Here is a 23,531-nt window from a genome sequence, read left to right on the forward strand (position 1 = left end):
GAGTACAGTCAGCGTGTACAGGGCTATATACCGGGAGTGCAGTCAGTGTGTACAACGTTATATACCGGGAGTGCAGTCAGTGTGTACAGGGTTATATACCGGGTGTGCAGTCAGTGTGTACAGGGTTATATACCGGGAGTGCAGTCAGTGTGTACAGGGTTATATACCGGGAGTGCAGTCAGTGTGTACAGGGTTATATACAGGGAGTGCAGTCAGTGTGTACAGGGTTATATACAGAGAGTGCAGTCAGTGTGTACAGGGTTATATACCGGGAGTGCAGTCAGTGTGTACAGGGTTATATACCGGGAGTGCAGTCAGTGTGTACACGGTTATATACCGGGAGTGCAGTCAGTGTGTACAGGGTTATATACCGGGAGTGCAGTCAGCGTGTACAGGATTATATACCGGGAGTGCAGTCTGTGTGTACAGGGTTATATACCGGGAGTGCAGTCAGTGTGTACAGGGTTATATACCGCGAGTGCAGTCAGTGTGTACAGGGTTATATACCGGGAGTGCAGTCAGTGTGTACAGGGTTATATACCGGGAGTGCAGTCAGTGTGTACAGGGTTATATACCGGGTGTGCAGTCAGTGTGTACAGGGTTATATACCGGGAGTGCAGTCAGTGTGTACAGGGTTATATACCGGGAGTGCTGTCAGTGTGTACAGGGTTATATACCGGGAGTGCAGTCAGTGTGTACAGGGTTATATACCGGGAGTGCAGTCAGTGTGCACAGGGTTATATACCGGGAGTGCTGTCAGTGTGTACAGGGTTATATACCGGGAGTGCAGTCAGTGTGTACAGGGTTATATACCGGGAGTGCAGTCAGTGTGTACAGGGTTATATACCGGGAGTGCTGTCAGTGTGTACAGGGTTATATACCGGGCGTGCAGTCAGTGTGTACAGGGTTATATACCGGGAGTGCAGTCAGTGTGTACAGGGTTATATACCAGGAGTGCAGTCAGTGTGTACATGGTTATATACCGGGATTGCAGTCAGTGTGTACAGGGTTATATACCGGGATTGCAGTCAGTGTGTACAGGGTTATATACCGGGAGTGCAGTCAGTGTGTACAGGGTTATATACCGGGAGTGCAGTCAGTGTGTACAGGGTTATATACCGGGAGTGCAGTCAGTGGTCCAGGGTTATATACCGGGAGTGCAGTCAGTGTGAACAGGGCTATATACAGAGAGTGCAGTCAGTGTGTACTGGGTTATATACCGAGAGTGCAGTCAGTGTGTACAGAGTTATATACCGAGAGTGCAGTCAGTGTGTACAGGGCTATATACCGGGAGTGCAGTCAGTGTGTACAGGGCTATATACAGAGAGTGCAGTCAGTGTGTACAGGGTTATATACCGAGAGTGCAGTCAGTGTGTACAGGGTTATATACAGAGAGTGCAGTCAGTGTGTACAGGGTTATATACCGGGAGTGCAGTCAGTGTGTACAGGGTTATATACCGGGAGTGCAGTCAGTGTGTACAGGGTTATATACCGGGAGTGCAGTCAGTGTGTACAGGGTTATATACCGGGAGTGCAGTCAGTGTGTACAGGGTTATATACCGGGAGTGCAGTCAGTGTGTACAGGGTTATATACCGGGAGTGCTGTCAGTGTGTACAGGGTTATATACCGGGCGTGCAGTCAGTGTGTACAGGGTTATATACCGGGAGTGCAGTCAGTGTGTACAGGGTTATATACCGGGAGTGCAGTCAGTGTGTACAGGGCTATATACAGAGAGTGCAGTCAGTGTGTACAGGGTTATAGACAGAGAGTGCAGTCAGTGTGTACAGGGTTATATACCGGGAGTGCAGTCAGTGTGTACAGGGTTATATACCGGGAGTGCAGTCAGTGTGTACAGGGTTATATACCGGGAGTGCTGTCAGTGTGTACAGGGTTATATACCGGGCGTGCAGTCAGTGTGTACAGGGTTATATACCGGGCGTGCAGTCAGTGTGTACAGGGTTATATACCGGGAGTGCAGTCAGTGTGTACAGGGTTATATACCGGGAGCGCAGTCAGTGTGTACAGGGTTATATACCGGGAGAGCAGTCACAGGTGCACCCTGCTGAAACCACACTTATTCCTGTTTCCGGCACTGAGCAGCTTCGCTCTCCTGAGCTGTTCGGTGCAGAAGGAAATCAGGACACCATTTTTAAATGGCACCCTCGTCTCTTGACCACCCCCCAACACGGCCACCCGCTCCGAGCACCAACTCACCTATGAGGGGGTCCCCTCCCCTCACCCCACAGGCAGAGCACACCGGGCTCAACCCCTGCTGCAGGCCAAGGTGCCCAGGTGGCACCAGAAGTGGCAGGGTGCCACCCGGCCCAGAGGCCAACCAGCCGGGGATCTCCAATCCCCTCGGATAACCACCCCCAAGTGCCGTTCCACCTGATCCGCGTCGGTGGGGACCAGTACTGAACGGCGCCCATCTAAGGTGTACGAGGTGACGAGGTAAGATCCCGACACCTTGGGTAGATGAGGCGAGCTGCATATTAGAGTGAGATAAGCTGTTTTCTCAAAATGCAGAGTTGTAGGGGCAGCACGGTGGCGCAGTGGTTAGCACTGGGGCTACGGCGCTGAGGGCCTGGGTTAGTCTCCCGGCCCTGGGTCACTGTCCGTGTGCAGTTTGCACATTCTCCCCGTATCTGCATGGGTTTGACCCCCACAACCCAAAGATGTGCTGGTTAGGTGGATTGGCCACGTTAAATTGCCCCTTAATTGGGAAAATAAAATAATTGGGTACACTAAATTAAAAAAAATAATATGCACATTTGTCAAATACTGATCCCGCCCACAATGGGCAGGATCGAGATCACGGTCTGATCCCGTTAGATCTCATGAGATACGTCGTTCCAGGTAAATCCCGGAAGAGGCCTCTCCCGACATCTACCGGCTGTATCACCCACATTGTTTCCTTCTTTGTAAATGTTTGTGCAGAATAAAGCATCAGAATTTGGTGCGAAGGAATGCTGGCTTGTCATCTCCATGAATCCATTTGTCTGTTGATTCCTATCATTTCCCTGGCACATTGCGTAAATTAAAACCCTCTCCCAATGTTTACCTTTAATGAACAGTTAATTTGACGCGTATGCATGAACTTCTGTCATTGAGCAAATGTCAAAGGTTACATCTGTGAGACATTTTGCTCAAAGATTTAAACTCAATTCTTGTGCGTAGTTGTTGACATTTTATTGAAGGTCGCAGAGCCACTTGACATCTTTATTCTTAATCAAAACACTGTGTTGCCTAATGTTCCTCGGACCACCAAATGTGCAGTAGATCCTAACGAGTCAAAAGCGACCAACATCCTCCAGTACGAGCGGCAAGGTAGCACAGTGGTTAGCACTATTGCTTCACAGCTCCAAGGTCCCAGATCGATTCACAGCTTGGGTCACTGTCTGTGTGGAGTCTGCACGTTCTCCCCGTGTCTGCGTGGGTTTCCTCCGGGTGCTCCGGTTTCCTCCCACAAGTCCCGAAAGACGTGCTTGTTAGGTAATTTGGACATTCTGAATTCTCCCTCTGAACAGGTGCCGGAATGTGACGACTAGGGGCTTTCACAGTAACGTCATTGCAGTGTTAATGTAGCCGACATGTGCCAATAAAGATTATTATTATTATTCCCATGGTCAATGGGCCTGTGGTCGCAGGCAAATCATTGTTGTGAGCCAATACAAACAGCTCACACCTAATTAGCAACTTCGATGTACTAAAATGTCACATAGGTGCGATTCACTTGGAGAGGGCAAAGCAAACACTGGGAGAGATGTGTTCAGGACTAGTGTGTGTCAATCTTACAGGGTTTAACGTACTGGATGAGAATAATACCACAGAGGACTGCACAGATCATAGAATCATAGAACATAAAGTCAGAAGGAGGCTATTCGGCCCATCGAGTCCGCACCGGTCCCTGGTAAGAGCACCCCACCCTATCCCTGTAACCCAGTAACCCCACCTAACCTTTTTTTGGACACTTAAGGGCAATTTGTCATGGCCAATCCACCAAACCTGCACATCTTTGGACTGTGGGAGGAAACCCGAGCAGCCGAAGGAAACCCACGCAGGCACGGGAAGAACGTGCAGACTCCGCACGGACAGTGACCCAAGCCGGGAATCGAACTTGGGACCCTGACGCTGCGAAGAAACTGTGCTAACCACTATGCTACCGTGCTTCTATGTGTCAATATTGCAGATGGAGAAATCCATGGGTTGCAAAAGGACTTGAGTACAGGAGCAGGGATGTTTTGCTGAAGCTGGGTGAGACTGCACCGGGAGTATTGTGTGCAGTTTTGGTCTCTTTACCTTAGAAAGGATATAATTACCATAGAGGGAGTGAGGCGAAGGTTCACCAGACTGTCCTGAGATGGTAGGGTTGTCGTATCAGGAGAGACTGCGTTGATAGGGCCTGTATTCACTGGACCTCAGAAGAATGAAAGGGAGTCTCAGCGGGATCCTCCATTCTGGCAGCTGGCCAATGGGATTTCCCATTGTGGTCACTCCATGCTGTTGGGAAACATACGGGCATGGGTGCACTGCCGGCAGAGAGGAGGACCCCGCCGATGGAGAATTCCGCCTTAAAGGCACCAAGGAGTTTGAGAGCGCGCGGGAGTACAGCATTCAGATAGAGGATCAGCCATGCTCATGCTGAATGGCAGAGCAAGTTCCAGGGGCCGAATGACCTACACCTGCTCTGATTTTCCATGTTTCTAAGTGCACATTTGTTGTTTGAATCGAGGATGTTAGCTGTTGAATAATGGATTCCCGCCCCGCCACCCAAAATGTTGACGGGGCACGCATCCATGCCGAACGTTCCGCAGCCATTTAATTCTCCGTGGAGCTTTAATTGACTGGAGGTAGGACTTCAGCCCGTCACCAATCTGATCAGCTGGCATCTGAGGAGCCGCAGCAGCGACACCATTCAGAGTGGAGAGATCTCCAACTAGATGCCTTCAACATCGTGATTGTGGTGCAAGGTATGGATGAGGCCCAACAGTTAGAGGTTTTATCAGCATAATTTTCCTATTGAAAAGCAGCAAACACACGCTCAACGTCAAAGTTGACACAGGGTGAGCACGGACATCTTTCCTGTCAGAATCCTGAAGGATATGTACATGGACCATTGGGAGTCAATGACACAACCTGCAACAGCCATGCAAGCTGCATTCCATGGGTCACCCATTTGTTGCATTGATAGCAAAATGGCTATTTCAGACACACTGATCAGATTACCGAATCTGAAAAAAACTGTGGCTGTTTAACGAGAGCTACAAGTAGACAGCATATATATTGAAGGGGACGATATACTCAGTGGTCCAAATGGCCTCCTTATGCACTGTATGTTCCATGTTCTGTTGTATTCTCTGACAATCTTCATCACTATCCACAATCTTTTGCACCAGCCTGCCATGAGGGACCTTGTCAAATGTTTTACTAAATTCCATGTAGCCAACATCCACAGCCATTCCCTCATCAATCATTTTTGTCATCTCCTCAAAAAACCCAATTACATTAGTGAGACATGACCGCCCTCATACAAAACCATGCTGTCTGTCACTAATAAGACCAATCACTTCCAAATATGCATCTGAGAATCTTTTCCAACAGTTTCACTATCACTGACATCAAGCTCACTGGCCTATAATTACCCGGGTTATCCTTGCAACCTTTCTTAAATAATGGGACAACATTGGCTATCCTCTAATCCTCTGGGACCTCACCTGTGGCCAACGAGGAAACAAAGATTTCTGTTAGAGGCCCAGCGATTTCATCTCTTGTCTCCCTCAGTAATCTGGGATCGATGCCACCTGGCCCTGCGGGTTGGTCTATCTTAATGCTTTTTAACACAGCTAACACACGGTAGCATGGTGATTAGCATAATTGCTTCACAGCTCCAGGGTCCCAGGTTTGATTCCGGCTTGGGTCACTGTCTGTGCGGAGTCTGCACATCCTCCCCGTGTGTGCGTGGGTTTCCTCCGGGTGCTCCGGTTTCCTCCCAGTCTAAAGATGTGCAGGTTAGGTGGATTGGCCATGATAAATTGCCCTTAGTGTCCAAAATTGCCCTTAGTGTTGGGTGAGGTTACTGGGTTATGGGGATAGGGTGGAGGTGTTGACCTTGGGTAGGGTGCTCTTTCCAAGAGCCGGTGCAGACTCGATGGGCCGAATGGCCTCCTTCTGCACTGTAAATTCTATGAAACACTTACTCCCTCGTAATAATGACCTGTTTTAAAGTGTTCTGGTTTTTAAAATTCATTTACGGGATGTGGGCGTCGCTGGTTAGGCCAGCATTTATTGCCCAATACAAGAAGGGACAGACATTCTTAAGTTGTTTTGGCCACAGAGATGAATTAGGCATTTCAAGACTGGTGATTTTCAAAGCAAGGCAGGTGCTTGTAGCTAAAGCGTTTTGCCACAGTTACACCAGGGGTATTTTGGCAGAGAGCAAACAATACACGGGTCAAGGGAAACTCTGTGCTGGTGAAAGAACAACACCGATATCAAGGTGGAGGATGTGTGAAGCATGCCAGAGTCACCAACACCATCAACACAAACATATGAAATACGAGCTGAAGTCGGCCATTTTACTCCACAAGCCCATTCGATAAGATCATAGTTGATCTGTTTGTGCTTCTGTGCCCTCTACACCCTCATAGAATCATAGAATTTACAGTGCAGAAGGAGGCCATTCGGCCCATTTACACTGCACCCGCTCTTATAATAATAATCGTTATTGTCACAAGTAGGTTTACATTGCATTGAAGTTACTGTGAAAAGCCCCTAGTCGCCACATTACAGCGCCTGTTCAGATACACAGAGAGAATTCAGAATGTCCAAATTACCTAACAGCACGTCTTTCAGGACTAGTGGAAGGAAACCGGAGCACCCGGAGGAAACCTACGTAGACACCGGGGCAACGTGCTGACTCCACACAGACAGTGACCAAGCCGGGAATTGAACCTGGGACCCAGGCGCTGTGAAGCTACAGTGCTAACCACTGTGCTACCATGCTGCTCTTGGAAAGAGCACCTTACTTAAGCCCATGCCTCCACCCAATCCCTGTAACCCAGTAACCCCACCTAACTTTTTGGACACTCAGGGGAAATTTAGCATAACCAATCCACCTAACCTGCACATCTTTGGACTATGGGAGGAAACCAGAACACCCGGAGGAAGCCCACGCAGACACGGGGAGAACGTGCGGACTCCACACAGGCAGTGACCCTGCCAGCCAATCAGTCTTGTTAGTGACAGTCACGCCACCATGAGCTGTGGCAAGTGCTGGCACTGCAGTAGCTCCAGTCCAGCCACATGGAGGAGGCCTTGGAATTAAGTGAGTTGGGGAGCTGTCGGCTGTGAGGGCTATCTTCCGGCAGGAGTAACCCTTGTTTCCACGGGCGTCCTCCGTGAGCCATAGCGTACGCAAGCAGAAGGACCCCGCACAGGCCTAAAAGGAGGTTTCCAGAGTATACCTGCGGCCCACTTGCTTCCAGTGACAACATCAACAATGGTGAAAAGGCCTGTCAGTGGTTCTTAATTTGCTAGTTAATGGCCTCAATCAGCCAAAGGGTGGGAGGACCAACCGCCATCTAGATAGGGGCAGTGGGAACAGCTTGCTCCCCGTAACATAGAACATAGAACAATACAGCGCAGTACAGGCCCTTCGGCCCACGATGTTGCACCGAAACAAAAGCCATCTAACCTACACTATGCCATTATCATCCATATGTTTATCCAATAAACTTTTAAATGCCCTCAATGTTGGCGAGTTCACTACTGTAGCAGGTAGGGCACTCAACGGCCTCACTACTCCTTGCGTAAAGAACCTACCTCTGACCTCTGTCCTTTATCTATTACCCCTCAGTTTAAAGTTATGCCCCGTCGTGCCAGCCATATCCATCCGCGGGAGAAGGCTCTCACTGTCCACCCTATCCAACCCCCTGATCATTTTGTATGCCTCTATTAAGTCTCCTCTTAACCTTCTTCTCTCCAACGAAAACAACCTCAAGTCCATCAGCCTTTCCTCATAAGATTTTCCCTCCATACCAGGCAACATCCTGGTAAATCTCCTCTGCACCCGCTCCAAAGCCTCCACGTCCTTCCTATAATGCGGTGACCAGAACTGTACGCAATACTCCAAATGCGGCCGTACCAGAGTTCTGTACAGCTGCAACATGACCTCCCGACTCCGGAACTCAATCCCTCTACCAATAAAGGCCAACACTCCATAGGCCTTCTTCACAACCCTATCAACCTGGGTGGCAACTTTCAGGGATCTATGTACATGGACACCTAGATCCCTCTGCTCATCCACACTTTCAAGAACTTTACCATTAGCCAAATATTCCGCATTCCTGTTATTCCTTCCAAAGTGAATCACCTCACACTTCTCTACATTAAACTCCATTTTGCCACCTCTCAGCCCAGCTCTGCAGCTTATCTATATCCCTCTGTAACCTGCTACATCCTTCCACACTATCGACAACACCACCGACTTTAGTATCGTCTGCAAATTTACTCACCCACCCTTCTGCGCCTTCCTCTAGGTCATTGATAAAAATGACAAACAGCAACGGCCCCAGAACAGATCCTTGTGGTACTCCACTTGTGACTGTACTCCATTCTGAACATTTCCCATCAACCACCACCCTCTGTCTTCTTTCAGCTAGCCAATTTCTGATCCACATCTCTAAATCACCCTCAATCCCCAGCCTCCGTATTTTTTGCAATAGCCTACCGTGGGGAACCTTATCAAACGCTTTGCTGAAATCCATATACACCACATCAACTGCTCTACCCTCGTCTACCTGTTCAGTCACCTTCTCAAAGAACTCAATAAGGTTTGTGAGGCATGACCTACCCTTCACAAAGCCATGCTGACTATCCCTGATCATATTATTCCTATCTAGATGATTATAAATCTTGTCTCTTATAATCCCCTCCAAGACTTTACCCACTACAGACGTGAGGCTCACCGGTCTATAGTTGCCGGGGTTGTCTCTGCTCCCCTTTTTGAACAAAGGGACCACATTTGCTGTCCTCCAGTCCTCTGGCACTATTCCTGTAGCCAATGATGACATAAAAATCAAAGCCAAAGGTCCAGCAATCTCTTCCCTGGCCTCCCAGAGAATCCTAGGATAAATCCCATCAGGTCCTGGGGACTTATCTATTTTCAGCCTGTCCAGAATTGCCAACACCTCTTCCCTACGTACCTCAATGTCATCTATTCTATTAGCCTGGGGCTCAGCATTCTCCTCCACAACATTATCCTTTTCCTGAGTGAATACTGACGAAAAATATTCATTTAGTATCTCGCCTATCTCTTCAGACTCCACACACAATTTCTCATCCCTGTCCTTGACTGGTCCTACTCTTTCCCTAGTCATTCGCTTATTCCTGACATACCTATAGAAAGCTTTTGGGTTTTCCTTGATCCTTCCTGCCAAATACTTCTCATGTCCCCTCCTTGCTCGTCTTAGCTCTCTCTTTAGATCCTTCCTCGCTACCTTGTAACTATCCATTGCCCCAACCGAAACTTCACACTTCATCTTCACATAGGCCTCCTTCTTCCTCTTAACAAGAGATTCCACTTCCTTGGTAAACCACGGTTCCCTCGCTCGACGCCTTCCTCCCTGTCTGACCGGTACATACTTATCAAGAACACGCAGTAGCTGATCCTTGAACAAGCCCCACTTATCCAGTGTGCCCAACACTTGCAGCCTACTTCTCCACCTTATCCCCCCCAAGTCACGTCTAATGGCATCATAATTGCCCTTCCCCCAGCTATAACTCTTGCCCTGCGGTGTATACTTATCCCTTTCCATCATTAACGTAAACGTCACCGAATTGTGGTCACTGTCCCCAAAGTGCTCTCCTACCTCCAAATCCAACACCTGGCCTGGTTCATTACCCAAAACCAAATCCAACGTGGCCTCGCCTCTTGTTGGCCTGTCAACATATTGTTTCAGGAAACCCTCCTGCACACACTGTACAAAAAACGACCCATCTATTGTACTCGAACTATATCTTTTCCAGTCAATATTTGGAAAGTTAAAGTCTCCCATAATAACTACCCTGTTACTTTCGCTCTTATCCAGAATCATCTTTGCCATCCTTTCCTCTACATCCCTAGAACCATTAGGAGGCCTATAAAAAACTCCCAACAGGGTGACCTCTCCTTTCCTGTTTCTAACTTCAGCCCATACTACCTCGGAAGAAGAGTCCCCATCTAGCATCCTCTCCGCCACCGTAATACTGCTCTTGACTAGCAGCGCCACACCTCCCCCTCTTTTGCCTCCTTCTCTGAGCTTACTAAAACACCTAAACCCCGGAACCTGCAACATCCATTCCTGTCCCTGCTCTATCCAGGGGCGTCATTCTCCGCCGGCGGGAGTCTCCGTTTTGCCGGCGCCCGGGGGTTTCCCGACGGCGTGGTGCTGCCCCACAATGGGAAACCCCATTGACCGGCTGGTGTTACGGAAACTCCCGCCGGCCGGTCGGCGCAGAAATGTGGCGGGGCGGGTAGGAGAATTTCGCCCCAGGTCTCCGAAATGGCCACAACATCGAAGTCCCAGGTACCAACCCATGCTGCCAGTTCCCCGACCTTGTTTCGTATACTCCTGGCATTGAAGTAGACACACTTCAAACCACCTACCTGAACACTGGCCCCCTCCTGCGACGTCAAATCTGTGCTCCTGACCTCTATACTCTCATTCTCCCTTACCCTAAAACTACAATCCAGGTTCCCATGCCCCTGCTGCATTAGTTTAAACCCCCCCAAAGAGCACTATCAAATCTCCCCCCCAGGATATTTGTGCCCCTCAGGTTCAGATGTAGACCATCCTGTCTGTAGAGGTCCCACCTTCCCCAGAAAAAGCCCCAGTTATCCAGAAATCTGAATCCCTCCCGCCTGCACCATCCCTGTAGCCACGTGTTTAAATGTTCTCTCTCGCTATACCTCATCTCACTATCACGTGGCACGGGCAACAACCCAGAGATAACAACTCTGTTTGTTCTAGTTCTGAGCTTCCATCCTAGCTCCCTGAAAGCCTGCCTGACATCCTTGTCCCCTTTCCTACCTATGTCGTTAGTGCCAATGTGGACCACGACTTGGGGCTGCTCCCCCTCCCCCCTAAGGACCCGGAAAACACGATCCGAGACATCACGTACCCTTGCACCTGGGAGGCAACATACCAAACGTGAGTTTCTCACGCTCCCACAAAATCTCCTATCTGTGCCCCTGACTATAGAGTCCCCAATTACTAATGCTCTGCTCCTCTCCCCCCTTCCCTTCTGAGCAACAGGGACAGACTCCGTGCCAGAGGCCCATACCCCATGGCTTACCCCTGGTAAGTCGTCCCCCCCACAAGTATCCAAAGCGGTATACTTGTTTCTCAGGGGAACGACCGCAGGGGATCCCTGCACTGACTGCTTTTTCCCAGTCCCTCTTACAGTTACCCACCTATCTCCAATCTTTGGTGTAACTAATTCCCTGAAGCTGCTATCTATGACCCCTTCTGCCTCCCGAATGATCCGAAGTTCTTCCAACTCCAGCTCCAGTTCCCTAACTCGGTCTTGGAGGAGCTGGAGATGGCAGCACTTCCTGCTGGTAAAATCAGCAGGGACACTAACTGCATCCCTCACCTCAAACATCCTGCAGGAGGAACATTGCACTCCCTTCCCTGCCATTCCTCTTACTTTCTACCAAGATCTGGCTAACAACTAAATTAAATTTTTATAAAAAATAATAATAATATAATAAAATATGGTACTTACCTCAGACCAATGGGTTTTATTATTAGGTTAGAGGAGGAGGGCGGGTGGGAGACACTACACGTGTAGTGTCTCGGGTTTCCTCTCCACCAGAATTTATTGGTGAGGGTCTTCCCAGACGTCCGCGGGTCGACTTCCTGTTCCCGCCTAAAAAACTAATTTAAAAAAAAGAAAAATTCTCAGCTCCTGCTGAAATTGACTAACCAGCCAGCTCCACTCCCGCCGAAATCGACTGGCCTGCCCCTGAAAAGACAAGTGCTTTTAAAGGACAGACTTACATCCCAGCAACCACTTCCGCAATGCTCCCGCTGAAACTGACTCACCAGCTGTTCTCCCGCCGAAATCGACTGGCCTGCCCCAGCAAAGACAAGTGCTTTTAAAGGTTGACTTACCTCCCAGCAGCCACTTCCGCAATGCTCCCGCTGAAACTGACTCACCAGCTGTTCTCACGCCGAAATCGACTGGCCTGCCCCTGCAAAGACAAGTGCTTTTAAAGGTTGACTTACCTCCCAGCAACCACTTCCGCAATGCTCCCGCTGAAACTGACTCACCAGCTGTTCTCCCGCCGAAATCGATGGCCTGCCCCTGCAAAGACAAGTGCTTTGAAAGGTTGACTTACCTCCCAGCAGCCACTTCCGCAATGCTCCCGCTGAAACTGACTCACCAGCTGTTCTCCCGCCGAAATCGACTGTAACATTCCAGCCTTGGAGTGCAAAGGCAGAGAAGTTAAACCTTTCTAAAATACTGAGTAGATCTCAGTTGGAGTACTGCTTCCAATTCTGGGAAATCCTGACAAAGTATGTCCAGGCTTTAGAAATGGTACAGAAGGAACTTACTAAAGTGTCAACAGGCATGAAGGACTTCATTTAAGCCATAAGACACAGGAGCACAAGTAGGCCATTCAACCCATCAAGTCTTCTGCACTATTCAATGAGATCATGACTGATCTGATATGATCATCCTCAAGTCCGCTTTCCTGCCTTATCCCCATAACCCTGGACTCTCTTGCTGATTAAAAATCTGTCTATGGGGACAGCTGGAGTTGTTCTCCTTGGAGCAGAGAAGGTTAAGAGGAGATTTAATGGAGTAAATAAGGAGAAAAATGTTTGCAATGGCAGAAGGGTCAGTAACCATCGGACAAAAGAGCCAAAGAAATGTTGTTACACAGCGAATTGTGATCTGGAATTCATTGCCTGAAGGGGGAGCAGAGGGAAATTCAATAATGCCACTCGAATTGTGTCAGTACTTGAAGGAAAAAAAAATATAGGGCTGTGGGTAAAGAACAGGCGAGTGGAATTAATTAGATTGTTTTTCCAAAGAGCCAGTCGAGTCAGTCGGGGCTGAATGGACTCCTCTGCTACATCATTTTACAATTAGAATAATGCGTTACTGGAGTAGCAGTTGTAGCCACCTATAATGGCTGATTCCCTATTAATTTGGCCAAAACCCGATTTAAAATGGCTAACCGAAAAGGCTGATGGGAAAAGCAGCCAACAGGACACAAACGGACAGCTGCAGACAGAATAGCGTATTCGGATCTGGGGAAGTCGGCCCAGATGGATACCTAAGATTATTAGCAGCACATCAACACAGACATCTGCAGTTTAATCGGCTATCCCCGGGAACAATTGCAACATATTAGCAATTGAATGCCGGACCAGACCTTTCGGCGCCTGCAGTGGCCGAAACAAAGACAGGTGAACGACCACCCCCCCCGATCGAGGAATCGCCCCATTATTGGAGCATATCGAACCCAGTGATTGGGAACAAGTCCAATCACTTGGGACTCAGGGTCAAGGGCCGCCCCGAGAGGCGGGAAGCCCCTGGGCCCTATAAAGTGAGGACCAAGTTCAGATCGCTCGCTCTCTCCCTTCTTCACCTGCTCGCAACCTTCGCAAGAACCTTCGACAAAGAACCGTAAGTCTGACTCCAGCGATCGCTACCCGATAGAGATTCCTGTATCAGCCTTTTGAATCCCGCAGGCCAGATCCAATTCGATAAACCATTTGTTTCCCTCACCTGGTGGGCCATCTCCTAAAGTTAAGTATTGGCCAGTAGTGGTAGGTTTGGATATAGATAGTAGGATTATTGTGTAAGTAGTGATTGCTGTACATAATAAATGACCGTTGATTTCAATCTTACTAAGCGGTGTGCTGTCTTATTAATCATAACTCGAGCTTGAACCACGTGGCGGTATCAGAAAGATACCTGGCGACTCTTGAGCAAAGGTGACATAATCAGGGCTAATAAACTAAGGCAAAAAAGAGCAACATAATTGGCGACTCCGCCGGGATCCGACATAGAAGTGGAAAACCACTCCGGGAGGACCCCAGAAATTTGAATGGAATCCAATTGGAAGCAAAAACAAAAAAAAAACCCACAAGTGTTCAAGCGGTTCTGGTTAATAATTCACAATCCGGAAGTGTGTGTATGCATGCGTAACTAACAGGGTTATAAGTTAAAACTGATAGATTTTGTTGCGTCAAAACTGTCGGAAGTCGGTATTTTCAGAAATTAGCACAAGCCATACCCGCATCTACGACACCACCTTAGCCCCCTGTTCCAAATTTGAACGTAGCAAGCAGATAAGAGAGATGGCCATGCAGGCAATGCAACGTCTCATGAACCCCGAAGAATTTGCGGTCGCACCGATCAGCAGCATTAAAGCGGGACAGTGTCCCCTTTGGAAAGCAGAAATACGGAAATTTCTACAGGGCAAAGGATGGCCCGTGTGGAGCGGTTTCTGTAATAATGACGACTCAGGTCCCGGAAGTATAGGGCATACTTGGTGGGAGAACATGAGTGAAATTCATAAGAAAAGCTCAGCGAAAGCGCGCAAGCCGATGGCAATCGTGTCCTGCATGGCACAATTGCGAGGCACAGAGGAGGTCGTCAGGACGCTCCGAAAAGAAATAGAAGGCATACATCGAATGAGTAAAGTCGATGTATGCGAGATGGAAAAAAAGAACCTGGAATTGAAAAGGCAGTTAGAAGCCAAGGACGAAGAGGTGGCTGACGCCAAACGGGGTCACCAGTCTTGTCTGGCGCATTTAAGCAGTTTTCAATCCCAGTATGAGAAGGCTTATCAGGACACGCAGCGTGCAGTCCTGGTTAAGAAAGAGACAGAGAAGCAGGTGGAGACGCTACAGAAGCAATGTAGTGATCTCAAGGCAGCCTTGAGAGCGCTCCATGCTGCAACCACGGAACAAAGGCAGAGTACCATAGACCATGCGAAGTGCCAAAAGAAAATTGCAGACCTGCAAGCAATGCTTTCTGTCCAAAAGGGATTCCAAGACACCTTTGGGGAAAGTTTAGAACAGGAAGACGGCCCTGATTGGGAAGAACTGCAAGAGACAGCGCAGAGATATGTTCAGGGAACATGTGCGCGGGGAAAACCCCAAAGGAGGAAAGCACCCCCACCCCCCACACAGCAGGTAATACAGGCTCCCATGAACCCTGAAACAACCCACCGCACCGCCACAGCAGACGAGGCGGAAATCTTATATTCCACCCCCCTCACAGTGACCCTATTACGGGACGCATGTGTTAAAATCACACCGTTCCTCCCTGCTTCAGACCCACGCCATTTCTTTGCCACCGTCAAACACCAGGCGACCTTGTACGGCCTGGATGAGAAAGAGTAGGTAAAGCTCACGGTCCTCAGCTTAGACCCATCGGTCGCAGCAGCCCTTCCCGACCCACAGAACGTTGGAGGAGGCACCCTTGCAGAAATGCATACCGCGATCCTGGATGCGATCGGGTATAACCGGGGTGACCCCGTAGATGGCCTAAATAAGTGCAGACAGAAGAAGTCTGAACACCCCACAGCGTTCGCAGGACGCTTGTGGATTCACTTTGAAGCCGTTTTCGGAAACGTAGACCGTGCCCATTTGTCCGCAGACAATATGGCCAAATGGACCCGCACCCTTATCTCCCATGCCACGGAAGCAGGACAGAATGCCTGTAGTAATTATGACCCCTCGGAGGAGGCTCAAAATGAGAAGTGGGTGGTCAAAAGATTGTCCCGCGTTTGGGAACAAGCGGCTCACAGTAAACCCGCAGCTAGAACCCCCGAGGAAAAACAAGCCGCCGCAGATGTGCAGGCAGTAAGAACCACTCTTCACAACCCCGCCTGGGTAAACGAGGGAAAGAGCAGCCCCCCCAGCAAAACCGCAAGAATGCTACAATTGCGGACAGTTGGGACATTTTGCCAAAGAATGCAATGCCCCTAAAAAGCCACAGAGAGCCCAGCAGACGGGCACTCTCAGTAAGAAAAAGGCAGAGCCCATACACCGCGTTAGCGCCTGTTCGGATCAGACGGACTTGACCGGAACGGACTGACGGTGTACAGGCTCCCCCAGTTGGGTCTGCGACACCCTTTGGGATAGGTCAGGATGACCCGTAGTCGCAGCAAAAATTCGGGGACAGCCGATCGAGTTTCTTTGGGACACAGGAGGGTCCCGCACCACCTTAAATTCCTCCACCCTTGGTAAGGACACGTGGCACACTACAGCCACTATCACCCTCAGCGGCTTCACCGGCCACTCACAGCAGGGACACATCACAGCCCCTGTACCCATCCAAATCGGAACCATTAACACAAAACACCCCATAGTCTTAGTCGACCTGCCCCAAACAGCAGAACACATTTTGGGAATCGACTTCATGAATTCCCACCACCTCTCTTTCGATCCAGTCAACCAGTGTGTCTGGAAGATGGCTAGAGCCCCCGCAACGCTCAACATTGGGGACTATATGAACAAAATTAGCGCAGTAGGCGAATTTTGGTTCAACCCCACCACACTCAGCACGGTCCGGCAGGTTAGGACAGTCCTGCAAAAGAACAGGCCAGCATTCGCGACCCACAAGCACGACTGTGGATGGATGACTGGTTCCATCCAAGTAACAGGACCGGACCCGAGACCCCCAAAACAGTACGGATTCCCCCTAGAAGCAGAGGGAGAAACCCTCAAGGTTATAGAAAGTTTATTAGAGCAGGGCGTCCTAAGATCGGTAGCCTCAACTAATAATGCCCCGATTTGGCCAGTAAGGAAGCCCGACAGATGATGGCGCTTGACCATAGATTATCGGGAGCTCAATAAAGTCACCCCCGTAGCAGCCCCTACCGTTGCAACAAGTCCCGAGACCATGCTCAAACAGGGACTCCATGCCCGATATTTCACGGTTTTGGACGTTAGTAATGGATTCTGGTCCATTCCATTGGCAAAGGCGTGCCAGTATAAATTTGCCTTCACTTTCAGAGCGCAGCAGTACACGTGGACATGCCTGCCACAAGGCTTCCACAACTCCCCCTCCATTTACCACCGACAGCTGGCAAATGGACTACCAAAATTTTCTCGCCCCGAATGTCTGGTACAGTATGTAGACAATATACTACTGCAGACAGACACAAAGGAAGAGCACATTGAGCTTCTGTCCGAACTCCTGGAATTACTACATTCCATTGGCTGTAAAGTCAACCCCAAAAAGGCCCAGATATTGGAAGAAAAGGTGATATATTTGGGTACTATCATCACCCACGGCAAACGTGAGATCGAGCACAACAGAATTGACTCGATCGCTAAATTGCCCCTTCCCCAAAACGTTTCAGCCCTCCGGTCGTTCTTAGGACTGGTTGGCTACTGCCGAAACCACATTGACGGTTTCGCCAGCAAGGCAGCGCCCCTCTCAGACCTCCTAAAGAAAGGAGCCCCCTGGGAATGGCTTCCGCAGCATACGGATGCTGTGGAATCATTAAAACAGGCGCTCATAGCCGCCCCCGCACTACAAGTTCCCGACCCGCTTTCCCCTTACGCCATAGAGGTAGCGACCACAGACCGCACCCTTTCAGCCGCGCTCCTGCAGGAACGGCACGACCATCTAAGACCCGTGGCTTACGCCTCCCGAATTTTAAATGCTGTGGAGCAGGGATTCTCAGCCTGTGAGAGGCACTTGCTCGCAGTTTTCTGGGCAGTCCAGTACTTTTCATACATTACCGGACTGAACCCCATCACCATTTTGACCGAGCACACCCCCACCCAACTTTTACTAGACAGACGACTTAAAGACGGTACCGTCAGCCAAATCCACGCTGCTAGGTGGACCCTTCTCTTACAAGGACGGGACATCACAGTCAAACGGACCAAAACACACACATACTTAGCGGACAATCTACAGTACCCCGGAACCCTCCATGAGTGTGAAATCATCTCGCCCCACCATAATACAGGTCCCTTTATCGCGAAAACACCCCCCAGAAAACTAGCCACTCCATCTCAAAAGCCCCCTCACCCGGACACGTGTGATCCCATTAGGATTTATGTGGATGGATCTTCCACATGAGGACGCGCCCTCGAGGAAATCGCATTAAAATTACCCGGACACTTAGGCGTGCAGGCAGCAGAGCTTGCGCCCATCGCTTATATTATAGAGCACCCAGATTCCTTCCCCAGCCCAGCAGACATATATTCAGACAGTCTATACATTTGCAACAGCCTCACCGAATTTCTACCCCTCTGGGAAACAAGAGGATTTGTTTCCGCTGATGGGAAACCCCTCCCCGCAGCCCCATTACTCCGCCATATTTTGCAAAAAGCCAAGGACAGGACGTTTGGCATTATAAAAGTCCGCAGCCACCATCGTCCCCCCCCCCCCCCTGGAAATGTAAAAGCCGACGCGCTGGCAAAAGCAGGATCCAGGCATGGGTATTTTTGGAAGCCCCCCGAAAGCGCCCCAGTGAGTGCGCCAGTGAGTGCAGTTCAGGTCACGCAGACTAGGATCGAAGATCTAGTCGAGGCCCAGAAGCAGGATAGCGCTCTCACAGAGATCGTGAAAGGGAAGTTTCCAGCCTCATACGAGAGGTACAGAAATACGATAACCACACATGACGGTGTGGTGTTGAAAGACACCCTTTATGTAGTTCCGAAGCAGGATCGGAACCAATTAATCTGTTTATTCCATGATGGTCATGGATACCAGGGAATCGATCCCACCACAACCCACCTCAAACAGCTTTGTTGGTGGCCAAACCTCAAAGAGGATGTATCCCATTACATTGAGAATTACCTCATCTGCGCTCAGAACAACCCAGATAGATATGCCAAAAAGGCACACCTCAGCCACACCCGACCCGTTAACGGCCCCTGGACTAACCTCCAGATCAATTTTATAGGTCCATTACCCCCTTGCAGGAATGGCTATGAATATGTTCTGGTGGTCGTAGACACTTTCACAAAGTGGGTGGAAGCATTTCCAGCCCGCACCAACACCGCGAAAACCACAGCCAAAATCCTAACCCACCACATTTATACAAGATGGGGACTCCCCCGCAGTATTGAATCGGTCCAAGGTTCTCACTTTACGGGACGTGTCATGCAGAACGTCCTCACGATATTTGGCATAACCCAAAAATTTCACATTGCGTACCACCCACAGTCGAGTGGTATAGTGGAGCGCATGAATCAGACCTTAAAAACCACCCTCAGAAAAATGGTCCAGCAGAACAACACCACTTGGGACTCAGTCCTCCCCTTTGCGCTGATGTTTCTGCGTAACACTGTTTCCCCCTCCACAGGTTTCACCCCACACACCCTCATGACCGGACGCCCCATGAAAGGGACAGAGTACTTGTTGGGTTTAGACCTGACCAGCCCTGAAGTTCCGGCCCTCGCCCACGAGAAAGCCGTTGAACAATTACTTGTAAATGTAAAAACGGCTCAGTTAGCAGCCGCTGTTAAACTGGGCACTAAAAGAAAACAGAGCAAGGCCTGTTTTGATAAGGCAGTACATGCAACGGAGTATAATATAGGACAACAAGTGATGTTGTCTGTGTGTAACCCCAGCACATTTCTGTCTCCGAAATACTCGGGTCCGTACTCCATTACGGATAAAGTAAGCCCATCAGTATATAAAATCAAATACCCAAATGGTAAGACTGTGTGGTTTCACATAAACCAGCTAAAGGCTTATGGAGCACAGTCAAACCACGCCCACCACATCATGCTTGACGCAGCAGACTGAACCCCGCCCACAGCCAACGTGACCACACCAACCCCCACCACGTCCAGCCCAGACATGGACTCGCCCCCGACTCCACCCACAAACTTTACACTCCGCCCCGGAACGCCCACAGACTGCAGCAGCAGAGACAGCGACTGTGACTCTGACGACAGCCACAGCACACCTCCCTACTATCCTGGACCCACACCCAGCGACTCCGAGTTTGACTCCAGTGATCCCTTCCTGATCACTTTCTGAAACAAACCACACCACCGACCACCAACTCACACGGACAACCCCGACTTTGTCCCCACACAACTTGACGAACGCCATTGGTACCGCAACAACTCCTACAGACTCGTCCGCAACGACGAAAGCAACCCCAACTCACACCACGCAGCCCTCTCAACATTAATTCACTCCAGACTTTGGCACCCGGGAGAAGGGGACGACCCCGAGTCAGACCCCCAATCCGCCAACCCCTTTGCGACCCTGTTCGCAACAGAGAACTGAGGTGTCCACATGATGATTTCAAGGAGAAACTTGGTGAAAAGTGTTGTCCTTCCTGATGGAACCTGCAGGATGTTTTGCGTTGGTTGTAGGTTTGTTTAAATGTTGTTCTTCCGACAGGAGAATTTTCTCACTGCCACACACCCATTCACCTGAAACTTTTTAGCTCTTTCCAAAACCCCCACCACGGCCAGACGCTTGTTCAGCGGTACCAACTTGTCCACAGATACCTGGTCAACAGACCAGACGCTCGTTCAATGGAACTAACTTGTCCACAGATACCTGGTCAACAGACCAGCGCTTGTTCAGCGGTACCAACTTGTCCACAGATACCTGGTCAACAGACCAGACGCTCGTTCAGAGGAACTAGCTTTTCAGCTGGCACTGGTCCAAGTTCCAGACGCCCGATCTGATTTGAGGGTAGAAGCACAGCACTATCTTTTCAGCTGGTATTGGTTCAAGTGCCAGATGCCCGATCTGATTTGACGGTAGAATCACAGCAGCAACCCCACCATGATGACTACATTTTTGCCCGTTCTTGTCGGTTGCTCAGGCAGTGGAGAAACGGCGTGAGACCCGCCCTGCCTGGGGACCCCCCCATTGGTCAAAAACGCTCGGGTAGGGGACATGCGGTATTGGTAGCCGTCCTACCTGGGGACTCCATCCAAATCTTACCCGTCGCGGCCCATACGCACCTCATTCGAACTTTTCCTTTCAAAACAGTTTTATTTATTTAGGCGACCCTTGGGTTGCTGCCTCATGCTATTTACATCCAGGAACATTTGGATGATTAACTTAGCACTGGTTCACCATTGGGAAGTGTGCCGTGTCCTAACATTTGTTTTGAAAAAAAAATGGGGGGAGTCACATATAGTGACCAATTATAAGGGTTTAATTGGCCCCAGAAAGGACAGACACACTAACATAGCGGATATTATACCAAGGTAGTTACAGATACTATGCTTGTTTTACAGAACTCCAGAAGCTCCAGTACCGGAGGAAAACAGAGAACACAAAGAAAGACAAAGAAAGAGGACAGCCATGGGGACTTCGATCATCGTGCTCAACACTCTTTTGATGAACATTTGGTTGCGCGGGAACGCGGACCCCATTACTCCAAACCCCCCTGCCGTTAATGTTTCACTGCCCCGCAGTACCGAGGGCCCAGTCACCAGCCACGCTGCACTATCCTGGTGTGCCAAGTTTGTAACTTGGTACTCCCTGTCGTACGTCATTGAAGCACTATTAGCGTTGGCAATACTCTGCTGTGCAGTGCAGACCATGCGCCTCCGCACATGGAGAAGGAGAGTGTACCGCGCTCGAACCCCCGGTATATCGGATCCAATCCCCTATGTTCGGGTATGACCAGACCCCAGCGACCTATTATACAAAAATAAAGAACAAGCACTTGCGTTTTTCCTGTAAATAAAAGATGTACAAAACTGCCTGTAACAAGAAAAAATGTATGATCCTGAGCTTGACTGCCAAGCCAGGAAAGAATATATGGAATGTTATGGTTGTTGTTGTATGTTTTAGAGAGATAGGATGATGCGATGCTTGCTGAGTGTATTTAGGTAAAATTAGAGGTTCCAAGTTTTTATTTTTTTAGATACATGCCCCTGCCTGACATAGCACCCTCAAGAATTGTTTAGGTAAATTTTTGTGCATAGCTTGGGTCAGAATAGTGGCCATGTAGGAGGTGTCCCTCCGGTCAGGGAACGGAAAGGACAAAATTTATGTGATCCTTCACGCTTCGCGTTAGGATCACAAGGAGGGACTGTAGCCACTTAAAATGGCTGATTCCCTATTAATTTGGCCAAAACCCGATTTAAAATGGCTAACCGAAAATGCCTGATGGGAAAAGCTGCCAACAGGACACAAACGGACAGCTGCAGACAGAATAGCGTATTCGGATCTGGGGAAGTCGGCCCAGATGGATACCTAAGACTATTAGCAGCACATCAACACAGACATCTGCAGTTTAATCGGCTATCCCCGGGAACAATTGCAACATATTAGCAATTGAATGCCGGACCAGACCTTTTGGCGCCTGCAGTGGCCGAAACAAAGACAGGTGAACGACCACCCCCCGATCGAGGAATCGCCCCATTATTGGAGCATATCGAACCCAGTGATTGGGAACAAGTCCAATCACTTGGGACTCAGGGTCAAGGGCTGCCCTGAGAGGCGGGAAGCCCCTGGGCCCTATAAAGTGAGGGGCCAAGTTCAGATCGCTCGCTCTCTCCCTTCTTCACCTGCTCGCAACCTTCGCAAGAACCTTCGACAAAGAACCGTAAGTCTGACTCCAGCGATCGCTACCCGATAGAGATTCCTAGCCATCGACCCGTATCAGCCTTTTGAATCCCGCAGGCCAGATCCAATTCGATAAACCATTTGTTTCCCTGACCTGGTGGGCCATCTCCTAAAGTTAAGTATTGGCCAGTAGTGGTAGGTTTGGATATAGATAGTAGGATTATTGTGTAAGTATTGATTGCTGTACATAATAAATGACCATTGATTTCAATCTTACTAAGCGGTGTGCTGTCTTATTAATCATAACTCGAGCTTGAACCACGTGGCGGTATCAGAAGGATACCTGGCGACTCATGAGCAAAGGTGACATAATCAGAGCTAATAAACTAAGGCTAAAAAGAGTAACACAGCAAAGTTATGGTTCTTAGCTAGATAATGGCACCAAGCAAGTGTTACACTGGAATCATTTTTTAAAATGCCATTATGTGTTGAAGGTGAAGAAATTGAACCTAGACCTCCATTACAATAGCACTCAGTAAGAATTGTCATTGGAACGAGTTGGATAATAACGTTGAACAGCGTGATTACACCCCAAAAGTACAATGTCAGCTGAATTATAAAATTATGTGAAGATCTAATTCACTTTTTTTCCCCCCCTTTTAGGAAAATGTTTTGAGTTGGAGAAAAACGACAAGGTTCAAAATGTGACAGAGAGCATGCAGATGCCTACAATAGAATACAAGGACATCCTGATAAAGGATTACAGTAAGTATCTGCACATTCAGATCATCGACAATATGAATGGTGCTGCCCACCAACACCATATCAATCCTGGAAATATCCCATTTTAAAAGGCTTTTTATTGTAATTTACAAACTTGCCACTGGAGACTTGCCCACAAGATTATGAGTGGAGTCTGTAAGATTATGAGTGGCACGGACAGAGTGGATAGTCAGATGCTCTTTCCTGGGGTAGAGTCAAGTACACGGGCAATAGGTTTAAGTGC

At 49.1% G+C, this 23,531-nt stretch overlaps 1 protein-coding gene across 3 annotated transcripts in view; it reads left to right on the plus strand.

The window, feature by feature from the left end:
* The window catches only part of dpp6a (dipeptidyl-peptidase 6a), a 1,922,242-nt gene that overhangs the window by 1,831,041 nt on the left and 67,670 nt on the right, over nucleotides 1-23,531 (plus strand). For all 3 annotated transcript variants that reach the window (XM_072508192.1, XM_072508190.1, XM_072508191.1), the window contains exon 18: nucleotides 23,189-23,290. In XM_072508192.1, the coding sequence (XP_072364293.1) occupies nucleotides 23,189-23,290 (102 nt within the window). The remainder of the gene's footprint in view (nucleotides 1-23,188; nucleotides 23,291-23,531) is intronic.

The sequence above is a fragment of the Scyliorhinus torazame genome, chromosome 6 (assembly GCF_047496885.1).
Source record: "Scyliorhinus torazame isolate Kashiwa2021f chromosome 6, sScyTor2.1, whole genome shotgun sequence".
In the NCBI taxonomy this organism is placed as follows: domain Eukaryota; kingdom Metazoa; phylum Chordata; class Chondrichthyes; order Carcharhiniformes; family Scyliorhinidae; genus Scyliorhinus; species Scyliorhinus torazame.